This window comes from Fringilla coelebs, assembly GCF_963513975.1.
Source record: "Fringilla coelebs genome assembly, chromosome: 6".
Taxonomy (NCBI): domain Eukaryota; kingdom Metazoa; phylum Chordata; class Aves; order Passeriformes; family Fringillidae; genus Fringilla; species Fringilla coelebs.
In genome coordinates, this window is record NC_140034.1 from 47392137 (window position 1) to 47412615 (window position 20479).

The 20479-nt window shown below is 43.1% G+C and overlaps 2 protein-coding genes across 4 annotated transcripts in view; one reads left to right on the top strand and one right to left on the bottom strand.

Annotated features, from left to right (window-relative positions):
* Positions 1-5297: 5297 nt before the first annotated feature.
* On the top strand, positions 5298-9769 carry TSSC4 (tumor suppressing subtransferable candidate 4). Of its 3 annotated transcripts, XM_084207625.1 has the most exons (4): positions 5308-5372; positions 5763-5892; positions 6705-6777; positions 7824-9769. In XM_084207625.1, exon 4 carries the CDS (start codon positions 7912-7914, stop codon positions 8947-8949), a length of 1038 nt encoding a protein of 345 aa, XP_084063751.1. In that variant the 5' UTR covers positions 5308-5372; positions 5763-5892; positions 6705-6777; positions 7824-7911; the 3' UTR covers positions 8950-9769. The 3 variants fall into 3 exon arrangements, with proteins under 3 accessions (XP_084063750.1, XP_084063751.1, XP_084063749.1); XM_084207624.1 differs by lacking the exon at positions 6705-6777 and having other exon boundaries at positions 5298-5348; XM_084207623.1 differs by lacking the exon at positions 6705-6777.
* A 2429-nt stretch (positions 9770-12198) lies between these two features.
* Positions 12199-20479, bottom strand: part of TRPM5 (transient receptor potential cation channel subfamily M member 5) — a gene marked incomplete at both ends in the record, with an annotated part of 35531 nt that continues 27250 nt past the window's right edge. Inside the window, 7 exons of the mRNA XM_084207212.1 lie at positions 12199-12299; positions 13340-13430; positions 14267-14339; positions 16287-16419; positions 16852-17030; positions 17725-17893; positions 19856-20030. Of these exons, the coding sequence (XP_084063338.1) occupies positions 12199-12299; positions 13340-13430; positions 14267-14339; positions 16287-16419; positions 16852-17030; positions 17725-17893; positions 19856-20030 (921 nt within the window). The remainder of the gene's footprint in view (positions 12300-13339; positions 13431-14266; positions 14340-16286; positions 16420-16851; positions 17031-17724; positions 17894-19855; positions 20031-20479) is intronic.

A 20479-nucleotide genomic window follows, 5' to 3' on the forward strand; every position in this document is an offset into this window, starting at 1 on the left:
TTATGGTTGTGTGGAGATATGGGTTATCCTTGGAAAACAGCAGTCCTGCCATGTCAGAGCATGTGAGCCATGGGGATAAGCAAGTGCAAGGGGAAGGGTGGATACACTGCTTGCAGCTTGTTTGTGCTCCTATTGCACAGACAACCCTGACTTACACTTCTCTTTAAAATTTCTCTCCAGAGGTCTGAAAGACTTGGAAAGTCACTGGAGACCTTACTGTGGAATTCCACTGCCTAGGAATGTGACTGTGGAATTTTTTTTTTTTTTCTTGTGAAACAAGATTTTTCAGGAATTAAAAATACAAGCATGAATTTTTCTAAACTAGACCATGCCAGGATTTTTTCCAGTGGAAATTCTTTTCCTCCTCCCTCCCAAACTGATTTATTTTTTTCTTTTTAAAACCTCCTAGAGTGTTTCTAACAAAAAGTTATGGAGGTGTTTTTTGCTTTGGCAATCTGTTTCATAAGCTTCTTCTGGGCTGTTTGTTTTCTAAGCAGCAATGAGCCTAATTGTCTCATACTAAGACTGCTGTGATTAACATGCATAAATTGCTTATGCCATTTCCTAATCAGAGGTTGTTGAATGTGTAACCAAGAGTTGCAATATTCTCATGGAGGGAATAAATCCAGCCACCTCTCCCATGCCAGAGCTTTTGATGGTGGAGGTTTCTGCAGAGGAAAGCACCCCCACTGCTGGATGTGGCTGCACCCTCCTCTGCCTGCCAGCTCCACTTGCCAGGCTCAGGGATGAAGGATCTGTTGGTGCCTGTGCTCACATTCCTGCTCTGAACCACTGTTTCCTTTGCTGGGCATGACAGCATGGCCCTCCCAGTTAGGGGAGGAAAAATGGTGACTATTTCAAGATTCTCACTCACTGTTGGGGCTGTGGTAGGGCTGGAAGCCGTGGCTGGCAGGGAGATGGTAACAGTGGAATGACAGCCCCCAGAGAGGAACCATCCGCCACCACTGGGTGCTGAAGGGGAGAGGGAAACAATTACCCACCTGACCAGCTCTTGAGTAAGTGGTAGACACAGGCTGGGAACTCCAAGTCCTCTCAGTACCACGCTGTGCACCTGAACTAGATAGAGGCCGCATATTTTTCCTGACTACTCCTCAGTTTCAGCCTGGGGAGCATCACATTGCCTGCACAGGGCATATCCGAAGCAATGGGATGCAGAAGATCACGTTGCCTTGCACAGGGCATATTCGAAGCAATGGGATGCAGAAGTGCTGTTCGGGGCGACACCTTGAGCTGACCTCTGGCAGCCTGATGCTTTCACTTCAGCGCTCAGGGACCTGGAGCAAACAGAAAATACCTCCCAGGTGCTAAAACTCCTGCATAACCGAAACCCACATTGTTTTCACACTTGCAGACACATTAGAGGGTATAAAAACTTTGCAACTACTGTGGTCTGCCTGGTGTTTCTCACTGGGTTTAGATGACCCAGCTCAAGTGCCAATGGTTGCAAGTAACACTTCTAATTACAGTTTAATCACACCTTTTACTTTTTTCTTTTTTTTCTTTTTTTTTTTTTTTTTTTAAAAAGTGTTTCTTGGCCCTGCTTTGCTAGGGCATTCCCTCATGCCAGAACACAGCTTTGCTGAGTACTGAGAGGTGTTGGTGTTGAGCCAGGAGAGATGGCATACATACAACACCCTGCCTGCTGGCTGCAAGCAAACTGCTGAGATTTCCTCCAGCAAGGATTCATGCTGTTAATGCAAGGCTCAGTGTTGGTTGATTGTGCTCCCACAGGTCTTGTTGGAACAAGAGATCTGGGGAGTTTTAGGGTTCTGTGGGGTTTTTTTGTTAATGTTAACTTCAAGGCCACTCAGCTGGTTCCAGTGACCTTTTTCAGCCTTTCATTATGCATATATTTTAGTATCAGGCACTTTGGGGCAGGGATAGGAAAAAGGAAAAAGCAGAGGATTGGGAGAAGGATTTTCTTGGTGCAAATATTCTGTAGTTAAATCAAAATGAACAGACACCCCCAACTGTTTTTGTTTCTTTTAAACAACTGGAGTAATTGCAGAGAGTATTAATTTTGCTTATAAAGGACTTCCCTCCCACACATGCAATGTCTCTAACAAAAAAAAAGGGGATGTGGTGTCTCCCTGCAGGTCCTCTATAGGCTGGCAGTAACATTGTTATTTTGAAGAATAGAGTTGATGAAAACGTTCATAGTCTGCCGGCATTGAAACTCACTCCACAGGAACTAATTTCATGTAGTTACCTTAGGGGAAAATAGCACCAACATGGGTAAGCAGTGCTGGAATAAATCTAATCTGCTTGCAGGACCAAATGAAAGTACAAAGTAAAACAGGTAAGCAAAGCTCAATGTAGAAGAGAGGTGGTATCAAGCACTGAATTCTGAAAACCCACCCCACAAGGGATTTCAAGGCCATTTGTAGGATTTCATTCTGGCAAATGGGAGAGGACAACTCATTTATTTCCTTCAGGCTGTACCAGTCTGGCTTGGTGTGACTGCCTTCTCCCAGCAGAGAAGGCTGTGGTGGTCATGACTCTGCTTTTCCATTCTGCCTGCAGGAAAATACTCCTTTCCCACCCCACCTCCCCTCAAGAGCTCCAGCATCAGCTGCATGTGGCCACAGCTGAGTAACCTCCACATCCCTTCCAGATGCCGGAGAATGTTGAAAAATGCATCTTATTGCTCTATCTTGCTTTCAGGACCTGGGTGGCCATTGAGGAATGGCCTGCTGCTTTCCTATAGCCATGGGAAGGGGGACCAGCGGTCCCTGCCCCAGGCTCTGAGGGCAGGAGCAGCAGCAGGAGCCTGGCAGAGAGCAGCGGAAACAGCTACTGGATGGGGCCAAAGGACAGATTTATTTGCAGGAAAAGAGTGGAGGCGCCAGTGATGGGGCTGAGGCTGCTGTGCATTTTCACATGCCACCCCCACACACAGGGACGCGCTGGCTTCCTGCAGACACATGGAGCCATCCCCGCAAATGAGCGGCCCCTTGGAGCCTGCACGCTGGATACAGCCCGCTCATTTGGATGATGGCCTGTCCTGCAGCCCAGTTCCACCTTCCAGCCCCCTCTTCAAGCTACTCAGTTCAGGCCAGCAAGGGGAAAACACTTTCCCATCTGTTGGTCTTCAGACTCTGACTCATTATTTTTATTTCAGCTGTCGCCAAGCAATAGCGAAAGTCCCAACACACCAACATTTCCACTGCAAGCTGCCTTGTCCTCAGCCACCAGAGAATGAGCAGCTCAGCCTCAGTTCTCTGCCGCGTGCGATACTAAATATCACAGATTCTGTCACAGAATAGGCTGAGCTGGAAGGGATCCACCCGGATCATCAAGTCCAACTCTTAAGTAAATGGCCTGTATGGTGATCAAACACACAGCCTTAGGTTACATAGCACCATGCTCTAACCAGTTGAGCTAATTTCATGAATAAAAAAACAGGAAGGAGGAAAAGGGTACATTCAGGTTCCTTAGTCATCAATAGATACAGCATCCAGGCAAAAAGTGAGAACTTGTGCTTGTTCCTGAAGGCACCCACATCCACAGGTGACAGAGACACTGTTGCCTTCTCCTGCTCCTTTAAGCCCCTCATCTAACAAAGAACCAAGGCTCAAAACAAGACTGTGCCATTGTCTGCATCACTCTGTTGTACTGTCTGTCTCTACTCTTACAGAAATGGGACATGCCACCTCTTACTCCACATCCTTTTTTCTGCCTGCTCCTTATTAAGCTCAGAGACACTCCCGCTGTCTCCTCAACAGCCTAGATCGTGTTACACAGCACTAGCAGCCTTTACCTAGGTTTACTCTTCCTTTTGTTTGCCCATTCACTGCTCTCCTCCTTTCCAACAGCCTAGATCGTGTTACACAGCACTAGCAGCCTTTACCCAGGTTTACTCTTCCTTTTGTTTGCCCATTCACTGCTCTCCTCCTTTCCATTCCTGCTCACCTACTTGAACATTCATGTTTTCCTTTCCTCCCTCCATCTGGATACCCATTTGGATGCCTGTGACCGTACTACTATATACGTATATATAAAAAAAAAAATAAAAAATAGGATGGCCAAATGGGGAAACACCTCTAGAGCTGTTCTAAAACTACAGCATGACTCTAGCTAGACAGAAGACATTTTGCAATAACCTCATCACTGCTGCCAAGTGTGTTCCGAACACAGACCTCGTGTCATAAATTACTGTAATTAGCAACACTCCAGCAGGCAAAAGCATGTATTTAAAAACTGAGGATGCATATGAAGTGGCTGCAGTTTACATTACGGGTGAGTCACGGTGAGGCCCAGCTTGAAGGGAGCCAGTGAAGCCTCTGCAGCCACCGCATTGTCTGGCACAACCCACCCAGCACAGCAAACCTTTCCCTAAACACAGGGAAAACAAGCTGAATATTGAAGCCTCTTGGGAAATGTACTGTGCTGAAAATTTGAACTTTTTGCTGAAATAAGGGGAAAAACAAAAATCGAGCCTCTTTGGCCAGTGTCAATAAAACATGTTCAGACAGAGCTCCACTTCTTGACACACGCGCAAAAAATGTTCTTCTGGGATGGAAAATGGAAACTTTTTGATTTGGATGGATAGTTTTATGCCTCAAGCGACTTGGGGTTTTCTGGTTTGAGAATAAACACTAAGAGAAAAAAAATTAAAGAAAAGAAACAAAACAAAAAACAAACAGAAAACTTCGGATGTGTTCCTGGTGGCCAAGCCGTGCTTTTCCGATGAGAACAAAAGCTGTAGCATGGGGGGGGGTTTCCACACTGCGACTGGGGAAGGCGGCGGCGGTGCCGTGCCTGCCCCTCACGGCGCCGGGCAGCGCCGTGGCGGCACCGCGGCTCTCGGGGTGCACGGGCGAGCTCCGCACCGAGCCCCGCACCCGGCCCGGCACCGAGCCCTGAGCACGGCTCCGCACCGAGCCCCGCACCCGGCCCGGCACCGAGCCCTGAGCACGGCTCCGCACCGAGCCCCGCACCCGGCCCGGCACCCGTGCCGGCACCGAGCCCTGAGCCCCGAGCACGGCTCCGCACAGGCTGCGAAATGTCGGCGCTGCGGTGCGCCCTGGGAGCTGTAGTCCCGCCGCTCAGCACCGCTTGGCCCCGCTCCCCGGCTCGCAAAATGTCCTCCGCCGAGGCAAGGCAGTCGCCTACAACTCCCAGGAGCCCCGAGAGAGGTGGAGCGGGGCGTTGCCAGGAGGCGCCGGCCCTTTCCGCCCCGCTCTCCCCGCCGGGAGTTGTGGTCCTGCCGCCGTTGTGGCCGCTCCGCGGAGCCTGGCAGGGACTCGGTGTCCCGGCGCGCCGCGGGCCGTGGGCGGGGGTGCAGAGGCGGGAAAGGCGGGCAAGGCCGGCGGCTGCTGTGGAAGGTGTTGGGGTTGTGCGGTGTCGGGGTACGGGGGCTTCCCCTTCCATCCCCCCCTCCCCTCCCTTCCCCGGCGGGTCGTGCTGTGTGCCCGGGCGGGTGGCGGTGCCCGGGGTGCGGGGCCAGCGAGGGCCGCGTGTGGAGCGAGCGGTTGGCATCCAGCAGCATCCCGGGCCAGGAAGGGCGCCGGGGCCGACGGGCAGCACAGCGGGGGCTGCACCGTGACCTTGCCCTCCGCGGGGCCAGTGCCCAGCGGCCGATGTTCTTTTCCCTGATCCTCTTCCCTGTTCCTTGGCGCGGGGCCCTGTGGATCCCTGTCCCGAGGGACTGTGTGGGCTTCGCTGCGGTGCTCTGTGTGCCGTGAGAGCGGGCCCGTGGCCGTGGTTCGCGGTGACTGAGGTGTCCGTCCCCCTCACAGGAGGCAGCAGGAAGGCGCACAGAGTCTGTCTGAGCAACACCAGGATGGAGGAGCCCACTGGGAACCTTCCCATCCGGAGAGACATCATCCTTCCTGAGTCGTGCTGTGGTCACGTCACCATAACAAACCTGTGAGTGAGCCTGGTGCGCTGTGAGGACCAGCATGTTCGGCCACTAACTTTGTTAAGGCTAAAACATTTCCTTAGGAGCAGAATTTCTCCTTTCTGTGTAAATGCCCTTAGACAAGAGATGGCCCTGATGAACACTTGTATTGCCGTCTGAAAACAGGCCTTTAATCAAGGCCTTTTCTGAGTTGTAGTCGTTACGTTTCATGTGCTGCAAAACTGAGCAGAAGGCTGTATCGTTTTAAGATTACTTCCCGCTAGGGGTTACATGGAGGGCAGTGTTTTCAAAAGTAACCATCAGATCCTTTCTGTCAAAGACAGCCAGACTTGACATGGAACATAGCACTCCTCAGAAGGTTCTCTGTGTTTTGTGCGTCATAACAATCTGGCCCTAACTTTGAACGTGACCTTTCTTTGAAAACACAAGTCTATGTTACCCATGGTCTTAATACTTAGCAGCACTTAATGTTTGCAGTGCATAACTATTATTATTGTATCTCCTTAGCTGCATTTAATACTGTTTATATAGTCCTTTGCACATGCAAATTACAGCTTGAATTTTTTTGAAACCTCCCTTCTGTTCTACAGGATAAAGTTGGCAGTGTGAACGTGGAGGCTGGGTAAATATAGTGGTGCCTGCGTTATTAGGCTGTGTGCTGTTCTTGTGCCAGAAACTCAATAATATCTACAGACTTTTATACCACCATAAGTTTGTGTCAGATTTAGAACCCAGTTCTGCAGCTTAGGATGATTCAGGGGCACAGAATTATTTTTAAAACTACATTTCCAGTATCGTGATGGAAATGTTTGTTTTCTAGGGTGGAAGTGCTGAGATCTTTGGTGGCTTTAACTGACCCTCAGGAGGGGAAGCTGACTCAGTCTCAAGAGAAAGTGAGTGACTAACAGACTTTCCATGTCTGTTTACTGCATCGTTTGAGAAGAGCCTATAATTAGGTAGTCAGGCTTATTCTAATAATATATTAGAGCTGTTTCCGTAGGTCATGTGAGCTAAACCAAAATGTGTGTGAGCACCAGCTCTGTTTCCAATTGCCCAGCAAGTGGTAGCTTCATCATCAACCACCTGAATTCAACGAGGTTCCCTTCAAGTTGGTGGCATTGTCAGGTATTCCCCCTGCTCCTGGAAGTCAGGCTTCAAATCACGCTATTATTTACTGACTGAAGAGCCAGCTCTTGCAGACCTGTGGCTGCAATCTCTCCTTGTTACCATGTGTGAGCAAGGCATGTGTGATTAGTTTTCTTAATCCAATGGGATTGATTTCTTGAGCTGGCTGGTTTTCCAGTTCCTGGAATCTAGTAATGACTTGAGAGCATGAAGCCAAAGGAAGGAGCAGAGCTTGTACTTTATGCCACTTTAAAGCAGACTTGAAACAGTGGCCCTGATATTTTTGTGGGTTTTCTGTCACTGATAGGGATCAGTGATAGTGTCCTTTGTAATAGGCAGAATGTGAACAGCAGGTACAGTGCTAGTGCAATAAGGGTTGTATTGGCCAAGTGAAAGTATGAGAAATTTGGTGTGTGTTTGCCGATTTTTACAGTGAGAATAAGCACAGGGTATAACATGCAGAGGTCATTGCTGTCTCCTGGAAGATGTATAAGACAGCTTTGGGGGATTCAGATTAACTCAAGAGCTTTATGTTCATCTTTTGGTAATTGGACCTGATGTAACCTGTAATGAAATTTGGTAGCATTACTTTCAATTACTTCATGTTCTTGTATTCAGTCTTGTGTAAATCTTTAATTTTAATGTGCATTCATTCCTTAAATAATGTTTTCATTTGAAGCAAAATTGCTTGGGAATCCCTAAAGCACAGCTAACTGTTATATTGCAGTTATAATTACTTTGCATGACACAGAGCAATGGTCTCACTCTTGGTTCTCATTTCACAGTTAAGTTTTTATGCTCCTTTGTATTCCAGGCTCTAAACTCGCTGGGCATTTGGAAAAGTGTATTTAGAATTGTCCCTGGGCCTACATCAAAGACCTCAGTGGAGTGACAGCTCAAAGATGGGAGACCAGGAGGCAGGTGAACCTTTTCTGGGGATAGTGGCTGATGGTGGCAGAGACTTTGAAGGAGCTCTGCCCTCAGACACGGTGTCACTCAGCGATTCTGACTCTGATGACTTGGGGCTGGCGGGTGAAGCTGAAGTTGATACAATATCTCCTGAGGAGCCGTCTGTAGATGAAGGGGATTTCAGATCGGGAGAGACACCTGACTCTTCAAACAGCAGATCTCCTGTCCAGCCATTCCATCTGAAGGGCATGAGTTCTACGTTCTCTCTCCGTAGCCAGAGCATTTTTGATTGCCTGGAAGAGGCAGCCAAGCTGTCTGTGCCCTCGATGCCTGAAGATAATGTTGTTGATGGGACGTTTAAGCGCCCATTGCCTCCGACCACAGTTTCAGGTAACATGGTCCCAGAAAACATGGGAAGGCAAGCCAGAGCAGTGCAGGCTCCCAGAACCTCTCCTGCAGTGCCTGACTACGTGGCACACCCAGAGCGCTGGACCAAGTACAGCCTAGAGGGAGTTTCAGAGTCCAGTGACAAGACTAACAGGGCAGTGGCCATGGAATTTCTAGGTGGTTTGAAGAAAAGAGGGGAGCAAGAGGGCTCGGCTACCCAAGATAGCTACACCCCGTCCTTCAACCAGGACCCTTCCAGCTGTGGAGCTGGGAGGATTGTCTTCACCAAACCAACCAAAAGAGGTGTTGATGGACTGGAAAAGAAAACATCAACAGGGGAGGATGATAAGAAACAGATGAAGACAGATCTGAAAGGAAAATCTTTTAAGAAGGCTGAGGACTTGAGGGAAGAAGAGAAGATTGAGCTGGGACACTTAGACAGTGACAGTGGAAAGGCAGCAGAGGAAGAGGAGGAGTACATAATGGAGGGGGACCAGAACACAGAATATAAACCTGATGCAAGGCTTACTGGTGCTGGTGAAGAGCCATCAGTGGGAGCAGTTGGATTCCACTGCAGTAAGAAGAAGAGCAGGAAAAATTTCCGACCTAAAGTAGATGATGAAGGGGAGGAGGAAGAGTCCTGAAGGATGAAGCATAGGAGACATCCCAGGACTTGTCCTGTTCATTTTTTTTCTCTCTTTTTTTTCTGGTCTTAAAACCACACGATAGCTTTTTGTCCAACAGTTTGCATCATAGCCACCAAGAATGTTTTATCTTGTTAGAAATTAAGCTACCTAAAATAAACTCCAGACTTTTTGTTTATGAGAATTCCGTGGGCACAAGATAGTTGCATCCTGGCAGGATAGAGTAAAGTGTGATACTTCAGAGCTGAAGCATCCAAAGAAACAGAAGTGTTAACTAAACGGTTGCAGGGCTTCCTAGTAACTCCCAGTTTTGGAACTGTTCCCAAATCCTGTGGAATCTTGGAGAAAAGGTGATGAGCTCATTATGTAGAGATTTTTAAACAATGAAAATAAAACCTAGTCTTCCACTGGATGTGATTTCTTCTGGCCCTCTCCCAGGAAGGGACCTTTTAACTTTTTTGTTTAAAAATATCTTTCTGTCATTGCCATTGAGGGTGAAAGCATAACAGTGCCCAGTTACCTGATGTGAGGATCTGCACCTTTGTATGTCCTTTCCAGGAGGTGCTTCCATTTTGATTCTGTATATGGATTGGGGTATTTGTGGGAATCAGATATTTATACCAGAACTGGAGACTCTTTTTTTCTTTGTGATACAATAAACTTTGGTTGTAACTTGATTTCTTGTCTGAACCATGCTGAGTAATGGAGCTGTAGGAGTTTTACCAAACATTTTATTTGATTCCTAAACGGTCTTGAAACCTTTTAAAGTGTTACTCTAACTTTGCCATCTTGTTAACTTTTCCTGTAAGTCTTACAGATTCTAAACCTCACATTCTTAACATTTTCAATCATTTTACAATGTATAATCCCCTCATAGGATGAGTCATCTCATACAATGAATCACATTGTAAGGAATGTCAAATAGAGTGGGTTTTTTCCACAGTGCTAGTAAATTTAATAAATATGGTTGAAAGATTAAATTCTTTGAAAGGTTCCATGATTTGAAACTCAAATTAGTTCAGATCGCTTTGAACTGACATTTTTTTTGTCAGTATTCTAAATGAACCAATCCCAAGTGTAGCATTTACAGCTATGTAGTGAAAGATTAATTTTGAGTAGTTTGTGATATTTCTTGGTAGATTGTGCTTGCTCAAACTCTGAAGGGTGTTTGAGGGGATGACTTCCTCTGTGGGGGAGTTCATCTTAACAGTAACTGACAGGGAGGCCCAAATCACTTGGGCTTTGTGTTTGAACTGATGCATCATTTGGTAGAAGAAGCAGAAAAACAGCATGAAAGGAGCAGTTGTGCTCCATTTTTCTAAGCTCACCTTACAGTTTTCAGAGCAGAATGTGTTTTCTCATGAGTATGTGACACTATAGGACACGAAACAACACGAGCGCACACACCGCTGTTCTCAAGGTGAAAAAAGGGAAGTTTATTTTCTGATTCTAACATTTATAGATTTCTAAACGTGACAGTGGATTGGAGAGTGAAAGTGCCACTTCTCCAATGACACTGGGCAAACCAACAGTCTATTAAATTTCTCTTCTTCTATTAAAAAATGCAAAACAGTAAGTTATTTACAGAAAGTGTGTGAGAAAGTTTGTTACAAGAATGTAAACATCAGAAAGCTTAGAAAATCTTAAAAAATCAAGATGACAAGTATGCAGTTGGATGCACATTGCTTAGTGGGTTGTTGGTAAATACATTGGTTGTTCCAGTGCATGTGAGTGGACACACACAGCAGGTCCCAATGGATAGATTTTGGGTTCCAGTGGATAATTAGTGTGCTGATCCCATTAAAATAGCCATTTCAAAATGGAAACTGCTGCCAAGAGCAGGGAATGCTTATTGTGAGACATAGTTATTTCTTAACAAAAAAATGCAGCTCAGTAGTACAGGCTTGCTAGGTTTATGAGTTCTACTTGCCCAGGGTGAGGAACAGGTAGGACTATCAAAATTCCATTGCTGCTAATGGAGTCACAGGTCTGGGGCACAGCTGAATAAACTGGACAAATGCCTGTTTCATTAAGCCATCATAACAAGATTAATATCTGTTAATAAAAGGTGAGTTTTTGTCAGAGCTGAGATTTTTTTTTCCGCCTCTAGAAACAGAAAGCTTTTATGCAATCTACAATTACATTGCATAGAGGCAATATTATACATGTGAGGAAATGCAGTTGAAATTTGTATCAGAGTCAGACGCAGCCCAATACTTCCCCCTTCTGATGCTGTTTATATTATTCCAAAGAAATTTCCCCTTAAAGGATGGTATTGATATTTTAGTGGTATATCTTGCAAAATTCCAATAAAGCCAGTGAGTTTTTATATGCTAAAAATGTACAAGCCAGCTTAAGTAATGGAAAAAGCCACAAACAGCCCAAATTCCTGGACTGCAGGATAATTCATTCTTGGTACACATTCTTGTTTTTTAAAGTCTCTTAGTTGATTTGGTTTTTTCCTCTGATCCTTGAGAAAGAAGAGTAAAATGAAATCAGATGCTTACATGTAGAGGAGGTCTTCCATGTGGTGTGATACATGGAGGCAGAGGCTCCTTTCCAGCAGGGAACTGGCAGCAGCTGGGTTGAGGCATGGCACCAACAAAATTCAGGTGATTCCACTCTCTGTGGTTGACTGAGGAGCCCTTAAGAAGCAATACCAGCAAAAGAATACCTCACAGGAGTCAGTGTGGGAAGACAAGCTGGTGAGTGCAATTGTTTGGGAGTTGTAGGAACTCCAGGAACATGTTTTGTAATGTTTCAGTATTCAGGCCCTTTTCTTGGAAACTATTTGTTGATTTCCTTTTCTAAGCAGCTCAGGAGTACAAGCTCAATGTCTTGGCCTAGGAAGGAGCTTTTTTTTTACATGCGTAAATGACTGCCCTTCCAAAGGGAGTCTCCCTTGAACAGAGAAATGTGAATTTGGCAGTGATGATGGTGAATTGAGGGTGTGGTATCTGGAGAACAAGTGGTGTTTAGAAAATAAGGTGGTAGAGTCACCCCGGAGGAGAAAGTTTTAATGCTGTTTGTGGAATGATTTTGGAGAAGGACTGAGTGCTATGGGAGCAGCAGGAAGGGAAGCCTGGGAAACTGAAGGAGAAAGACCAAGAAATCCTTAGGAATGTCAAGCACTAATAGTGCTTAGCATAGAGAGCTTGTTGCTCTCTTAGGCCTTCAAGAGATTAGGATTTTACTTCTACAGCAGTTCAGTAGGACAAAAGGTTTAATGTGAAGAAATAGAATATAAATTTAATTATCCATGTATTCGATGTCAGTCTCAAACTGATCTGCATGCTCTTCTCTTTCACTTCTTTGTGGTAAAGGCACTTCTGTGTTGGCACTCTTCACACCTAATAGAATTGGGAAAGTCATGTACTTCTTTAAAAGCCTTAGGACAAGGGGCACATAGTAGTAATTGTTTAAGAAACTTTAAAATATCAAAAAAAAAGGCACTGGAGATTGTATTACTTTGCATTTACTCAGCAAATTATAAATACAGGCATTTTTCAGCTATTTAAATTTCTGATTTTTTAAATGCAGTTACAGTATTAAAATGTCTGGGAAGCCTGCTATGGGATGGCATTTTTTTTATTGGAATACTGATAATGATGCAACTCTCATAAGTGTTATATAAACTTCTGACAGAATTAAGTAAAACTTGACGTTAGCTCAAATCTGAGTGACTTGAGGTCCTGTCATGTTGTGACTTTGAGTTTTCCAGCTACTTTTTTCCATGTAGTGTATATATGTGCTCAGTTTATGGGTTTTGAAGGCTATTTTGTGTAGTAGCATTAGGCTGATGTTGAAATAGGTCATTAAGAAGGATATCCAACGTCTTGATTGTGTTGGATATCCTGCAGTGGTTGAGAAATAGCTTGTTCCTGTCTCTAATGATTAAAACTTCATACACTGGAGCCCTGGGACACAGAACACGATTCTTAACTGACAGAAATGGGTGCAGCTCTAAAGGCAACTGAATTCTGTTAATTAAAAAAATTCTAGGAGACTTGCTCAGTTTTTATTTTTAATGATAATTGCAATGCATTTAAAATACTTTTGTAATACTTCTGTAGGATTATCTCATGGACTCAAGAAACCCCCAAGGCAATCCTTGGTTGCAAATAGATACTTGTTCGTGTGTTTGAACTGGGTGAGATTATTCTAACTCACCCTGAGTGACAGCCCTTGCCTCAAAGCTTTTAAATGTATTTTACAAAAGGTAACTTTTTCATTCTGAACTAAAAATATTCTGTTCCCTGTTTATATTCTCGTTACCTCTCACAAGCTCCTTATGGGGTTATTTTCCAATCTTATTTTTCCACCTTGCATTTTTAAACTACATTGTTCAGCTTTATTAATTAGCTTTTCCATGATTGTATTCAGTACTTACATGTATAGTTTGGAGCTGGTTGAGTGCACAAGAGGTTGGTTTTGGTTAAAACCTCTGCCATGGAGGAGATAACAGCTGTACAGTAGCAAATCTACAAAATAGGTAGTGATTAAATACCTGCCCTCTTTTGTGAGGATATTGCAAGACCTCAAGCTGGCACAAACTTAATAAAGCGTTCCTTGTGTGTTTCTGTTGGACCTGTATAGCCTGACTTTTTTCAGGAAGCCATAAAAGGGATAAGAAGGGAGACGGAAACTGTAGCAGGAGTATTAAGATAAAGAATTTTCAGCGAGGCCAAAATTATACAGGAGAGTCACAGAGATAAAGAAAACAATGAGAGTTGTGCTATATAGCAGGTGGTTTAACATTTTCAGGCTGTGTAAGAAATGTTGTTTGTTTATATTGCAAGGATTTGTCATCAAAAGCTCAAGACAGAATTTCCTACTATTATTTGGATTTCATAATTGTATGTTGGACACTTCCCTTTTGAGTGTTGATACTTGATATCTTAAGAAAATTAGAAAAAGTGATGTACAAGAAGATAAGGTCAGATCAGACAGAATGTATTTTCCAAGCTGACATTAAAAAAAAAAAAAAAAAGAAAATATTAGGAGAAGGACAAGAATAGAGGGGGGAAGATGAAGCATTTCATTCCAGAAGCATCCTTAACAAAGGAAATAAACACTCTTGAGTAAACTACCAAAGAGAGGAAGAAATGTTGTATTGCCTTTTCTCCTTTCTACAGGAGTTCATAAATTTTTCTTTATATATGTTTATCACCAGAAAGCAATAAGGAAAGTGAAGCCATAATACAGATCTGGTTTTCTGTCCCTTTATCCCTAAGTAGGGTCTGCCAAACCACCATTAAATGAGAGAAAGATGGTGAAATCCTACGGCTGATATAAATGCCTAGAAAATACTACTTACCTGGGCTTCCAAGACTTTAAATCGTTTTTCTTGTTCTTTCAACCCTCTAAAATACTTTGACAAATTATCCACCCTGTCGAAACAATGCAAACACCTTGAGCAAAAAGGAGAGGCTTCAGAAGAAATCCTAAAACACAAACCATGTCTAATTTTACTATACCCATGGCCCTTCACTGCAGCTCTGTGCTGCTTAGACATCCCACAACCCTCTAAAAGTTTTTTTTTCCTTTTAAGGTGTTCACAGAAGTATTTTTTTGGCAGAGCAGCATCTCTGGAACACTCTCCTGCACCTGTTGCCCAGGGACTCACAGATGACAGGTCAGGGCAGCTATTCAGCTTCTGGTGAGGGCCACTTAGCCTCAGTTGCTGTGGAAATCAAGGGCAGCAGAAAGGAGCTGCTCTGTCTTTTGAGCCATTTGTGTCTTTACTACCTGGAAACATCAGTACCCAATGGAAACTGATCCTGGTGTGAGAACTGAGGCCACAACAGAGATAAGCCACTTAAAATTTATGCAAACTTTCATTTCTGGAAGCTGGCTTGACAGTCAAATGGCTTTTTTTCCCTGCAGTCCACAGGGATTGCTTAAGGAACTTCCACATGCTTAAGTGCCTCCAAATTGCTGAATTAACTCCATGCTTTCTGCATCCTTTCACCTGTTCTCCCATCAGTTCCTTATTCCTAGCATCTGATTCCCCACAGAGTCAGCAAATCCCTCTCTGGTTTCTCCTAGCTACTCTCAAAGTTTCCCTCTTACAGGCAATGTTCCAATCCCATCTATGTGAAAGACCTGCTGCTGGGTGGGTCTAATGCATTTTGAGATTGGTTCAGTGTAGCCAAAGTTCAAAGAATCACTTCCTGAGGGTTTCCTAAGATTTCAAAACCACACTGCTACCACCTAAGAGCAAAAATAAAAACCATAGGGGTGGTGGGGTTCTGAATCTCTTCCAGTCTTTCTCTGGCTCAGGTATACTTGAAATATTGTGAAGCCAAATGGATTCTCACTTTTCCCCTCCAGTAACTTCACCTACAACATACCATCTTTATTATATAAAGGATATAGTACCCTTTGTTTGGAAGCAATTGCACATACATTTATTACATTATCTCAACAATTAAGTTCTCACTCCTGGGCTTTGTCAGTGATCTGCTTATGAGAATCAAGTTTAAACCTATGTAATAATTCTAAATTTTTATGAATTAAGGGTCTATGTGAATTAGAGGAAGAGGAGTGTTTTCCAAGAATGGAAGTATGCTGTTCTGGTTTCCAGCTCTTTTGTGAGTTAGAGGTTTATTTTGAAAAAAAGCAGACAGCAAAGGAACATTTCCATGGAACTTTCTTATTATGGTAACTTTTGCACCCGTTGCTTCTCTATTTGAAGTCTTTTTTATTGTAAGAGAAAACAGCTGGAATATGTGTTAGAAGCTTCTTTAAGGAGTGCTTTTCTGTCTTAGATGTTTCTGTTCTTCCTGCATATACTACTTTGTGTCTCACTTCAAGGTTTAAACCTCTGAATAATAATCTAGGATTTATACTTTATCAGACTAAACCAATTCAAGTGATATTCCTAGTGGGGAAATATAGAGAGGTACACAAATGGAGACTCAGTCCCATGCCACAAAGGCATAAGTATTTGTTCTTCTGCATCTGTGGCTAATTCAAGTTATCGTAAACTTCCATTCAAAAGTCTCTGTTGCATTCCTACAGGGGATGAAATTACGCATACTGCAGGCTAGCAAACAAACTGGTTTTCCACCATTTTCTTCATGAATAAGATTTTAATTGAGCTTGGCCAAAGATTTGGCTGGAACTTGCAGGTCTATAACTGTACATACTTCAGGAGTGACAAACACTCTAACATTGTAGTGATGCTGGCCTCTCACGTTTTTATCACGGACTCTGTGTTTCCTAACTGCATTCCAGTTGGAACCTTTATATAAGCTTTACAAGAACTGCAATGCTGAACTCACTGAAAGCTGAAGGCTTGCAAGTTACTCTTCCTGTGGGTCAGAATAACTTACTTATTAGATGTGGCCTTCAGCCTTTCTTCGTTGCTTTCTTTCTTTTCTTGCTCAAGGTTTACGAGATAATGTTCTTTTTGCACCAGCTCCCATGTTATGATTTTTTGATCGAGGCCCACTGGAAGATCTCTTTCTGTAGGAAAAATAAGAATTATATTTTACCCCTTTTTCTCTGATACTAGTTGTGAAAAATTGCTATGCTAAAGGAAGGGGGTTTTTTTAGGGTTAATAATTACTTAAACTCAGAAACAAATGAAACAACTATTCCTTAAACCTATAGATTGTTAAATCTTCAGAAATCAAATCCCTATAACCCATAACCCATTTTATACCTTTGTTGTAGTAACTATGATGCATCAAGAAATGCACTGTGGGAAACTGTTTATAGTTTAAATTATAAATCTAATTTTTTTTTTTTTTGTATTCTCCTGGCACTCTTTGTTAAAAATAAATTGTAACTCTCAGCTTAAGGAAATCCATCTTGCTCTGCTGTTTTGTGTATGCGCCATGTCCTTGGAGAGAGTCAGGCTCTAGAGTTGCTTGATCACATTTGTTAACAACTCACCCAGGTGTTTTTTCTTGTGTTCCATTTTGTTGAAGAGCCTTCTGAGAACCAGAGTAATGTGGTTGATAATGATAAATGGTGGTGCTAAGGCAGGCCGGCCATGGTATTCAACAATCAGGTTGTAGCGCTGCACTTTCCAGAAGATGTCTGTATTGCCCTGGACAACTTGAAAAGTGTAACTGTAATTTGAGGGGGAGAGGAATAAAAGCATGTAACTCTTTTACCACAACAATCTAAAGATGAATATAACAAAATTTAGTTCTGTGTTTACTTTAAAAAAGGAACAGCAAGGTCAGCAAGTAGTATTAATTTAATCTAAAGTTTGTGCAAATTCTTAGATATTACAAGAACTGCAGTTGCAGTCTTCAAATGTTAAAAGATACATTTGTTTTGCTTGGCATTTTTGTTTTTTTTTTTTTTTTAAGAAAGATAATTCTACTTTTCTCAGGAAATATCAGCAAACATGCCACATCGGTTCTTCAACCAAATGAATCATTATTAACTGTGTTGACAACAAGCATTTCCCTGATGTGCAAATCATCCACTGTAAAGTCTGCCAAGTTTATGGCTGCTGTGCACCTGCAGATTTGTGGTTCCACAGCCAGGGACTCGGACCCTTCTGTGCATGTTTAATAGAATTTTTAGCAGTAAAAGAGGCTTCTTTTCTCCTTGTCTCCAATGTGACCAGAGTAAGGATAATGAAAACTTAAGAGCTGTCTGATCACAGGATTCTGCCTTTCAACCCCCAAGTAATATTCATTAGGAAAATTACGAGTGTATTTTAAAAGGAATAGCCAGCAGTGAGGTAGAAAATGTGGGCATCCACTTAAGGCTTTGTAGCCCTGTCCTAATAGGTAGTGAAATCCCTCTTGCCTGAACATAGCAATCAGGAGGTTCATGAGGAGGACGTTTGTGACCAGTAGGAAGATGACCAGCAGGAGTATGACGAGCCAGTTGGCGTAGCTGTTGGGGCAGGATGGCGTGTTCTCCTGCAGAATCTGCAGGGGGTTAAACGTGCAGTTCCTGGGATATGTTCGTGATGCTGCAAAGGAAGATGGAGGGAAAAAAATAGTTATGGCAAATCCTAATGCTGTGTTTCTTTCTTTGGTTTTGTGGAAGTGTAATCAGATTGTGTAGATTAAAAGACATTGGATTGTTGTGCAAGATATTTGCAGCCCTAGGACGCTGCAGACCTCCACAACTTGGCTGCTCATTTAGTGGCAAGATGTCTGTCACTTTGTAGTAGTGTTCATCATAAAAGGGGTTGTATTGAAAGGGCTGTATTCTTTTTAGACTAGTTTTGAGTTCTCAAAATCAAACCTCCTCTGTGTTCCCCCATATCCTTGTGTTCTCATGCCTGGCACGTGGGTTGGAGGAGAAAACTCAGTAAAAGCTGGGAAGGGCATTGGTTCCTCATTTTAAATTGAAAGTGCTTTGTGTATCTGAGGTTGAGGTTAAGAAGAAGGTCTGGTTCTACTGCATCAGACTAGAGGCCTAGTGCTGTATTCTGTCTCCAGCTGTGAATTAAACCCACAAGTTTAGAGTAGCATAATGATATTTACTTTTTTTCCCTTCTATTTTTTCCCTAGTAATCCTTTTCCCTGGTGCTACAGATAACCCCCTTGTTACATTCATTAGAGCACGCGGCTGTATCAAAGCTCACCAAGCTGGGATTTCTTTCACCAAGGGCACTAGCTTATACTTATCTGCACTGAATTTAATTTGGTGACTCAGCACTCATGAGACTCCTCTGCCTCTCTTAGGTGTCAGTTTTTGTCTTTGCTACCCAGTGATGTAGTTTTGTCAGCAAATTTTGTCCTCCTCATTACCCCTCTCCCTTTCCATATATTTCAGAAAGATGTTAAACAGAATAAGACCCAGAGGGCCCTAGGATGAATCAATCCCTTCTGGAAGTTGCCCATGTAATTGGTTTTTTTTCCTCTGTTACTCTTAACCAGTTATTTTCCCAGGTAGAGACACCCACTGGAGTTTCAGTGGAGAGAAACACACCTTTCTAGGGAGGGCTATGCCTGACTTTTTGGCAGATGAGTTGAATTATATTTCAGAAGTGTTTGTTCCTTTCCGATTACTTTAATGGAAATAGGGGTGACTGATTGTGCTGTACATGCTTACACCATAGGTATTTAACTCTATGAATCACTTTCCTCTCTCTTGTCATTCAGGTGTTTTGGCTTTTTGAAGACATGCTTTTTCTTACTAAGCACAGTGAGCATGAGAGAATGCTTAGTAGTTTGCTTCTGTCTATGGCATTTTTGGGTTCTATTTTATATTGCTACAAGTTTGACTCCCACTTCATTATTGTTGTGACATATAGCACTGACTAAATGCTGTGGTGTTACTGCAGACTTCCCTGAGAGGTGAGTGACCTGTTCTGTATTTTACCTGCTTGCATATCAGAAATGTTGCCTTTGAACTTCTATGTCTAATTATTTCAGTGTCTTGTGATTATTTTAATGTTGTTTTGTTTGCAATGCTGCACATAAGCAATAACTAGCTTTATTTGATTTGGGCAGCTTTATCTCCAGAGTAAATAAATGCTCTGGAGTGATTTTATTTTAAAACGTGTTTGCTTATGGGCGCAGCAGTACTGCTTTAACACTGTTGCATTAAACTACTGCCAAAATGTGTGGAGGTGCTGTTATTTACTATTTGAGTTTACAGAGGGTTATCTAGGTCTAGGTTACACTGAAAGGAAATGGATTGAAATGAAAGCAGGTATGCCAGCCTTTAAAACTGCAAATCCTTGTGTGTTTCTGAGAGCTTATCTAAACAGGGCCAGCCCTTACGTGCTAATGTAACTCCACAATGCCCATTATCTCTTTGCAAGTACACTACTTGTGTGACAGTAATGTGTAAGCTTTGGCCTGTAGGACAAAGATTTAAAAAAGCAAAATTAAAAAAGGGCTCTTGGAAGGAACTCTATGCTCTCATCAGAAGTGTGCATTCAAAAATGGCCAATTTAGGGGGAAAGAAGTTTCCTCACTGTCTATTTCATCCAGTGGAATCTGGCCAAATATCTGCAGGTAGGGACGATACAGAACCCTTCTGAATATCCATTCCACTCGGCTGTCATCGGGATGGAGCAGAGCTTGAGTTGTCACACCGTAGGCAATGAGCCACACACTCAAGAAAAACAGAAAGAAGAAAACATCCTTCATCTACAAAATAGAGGGGGAGGGGAGAAAAGGAGGGGCAGTGACTGTGATAGAATAGTCAAGGAACAGTACTCTTTCTGTATGAATATGGCTCAAACAATTCTGTTTCTGTACAAGCTTGTTTAGGTTAAAGGAGGTGGAATAGGATACAGTTCCATGCGCAGAATGCCTCATCGGACCTTGCTGTTACCATATATTCCATGGCCTGTAGTAAGCATTCTTTGATAGCTCATTTAGACAAAGACACATTTTAAACTAAAATCTTGCTTTCCGATCATCAAACATTTAAAAATGAAACACATTTGAAGTGACTGTGACATTTTATCTTTTAAATGCATATTTTCTGTAAGCTTGCCTATTTTCTGTGAGCTATCTCTGTACCATGGACTGCTTTCCCGTGAATTACAAGAGTTCTTCTGCAGCAGAGAATCCTGGTAGCAGTCAGTGCTCAT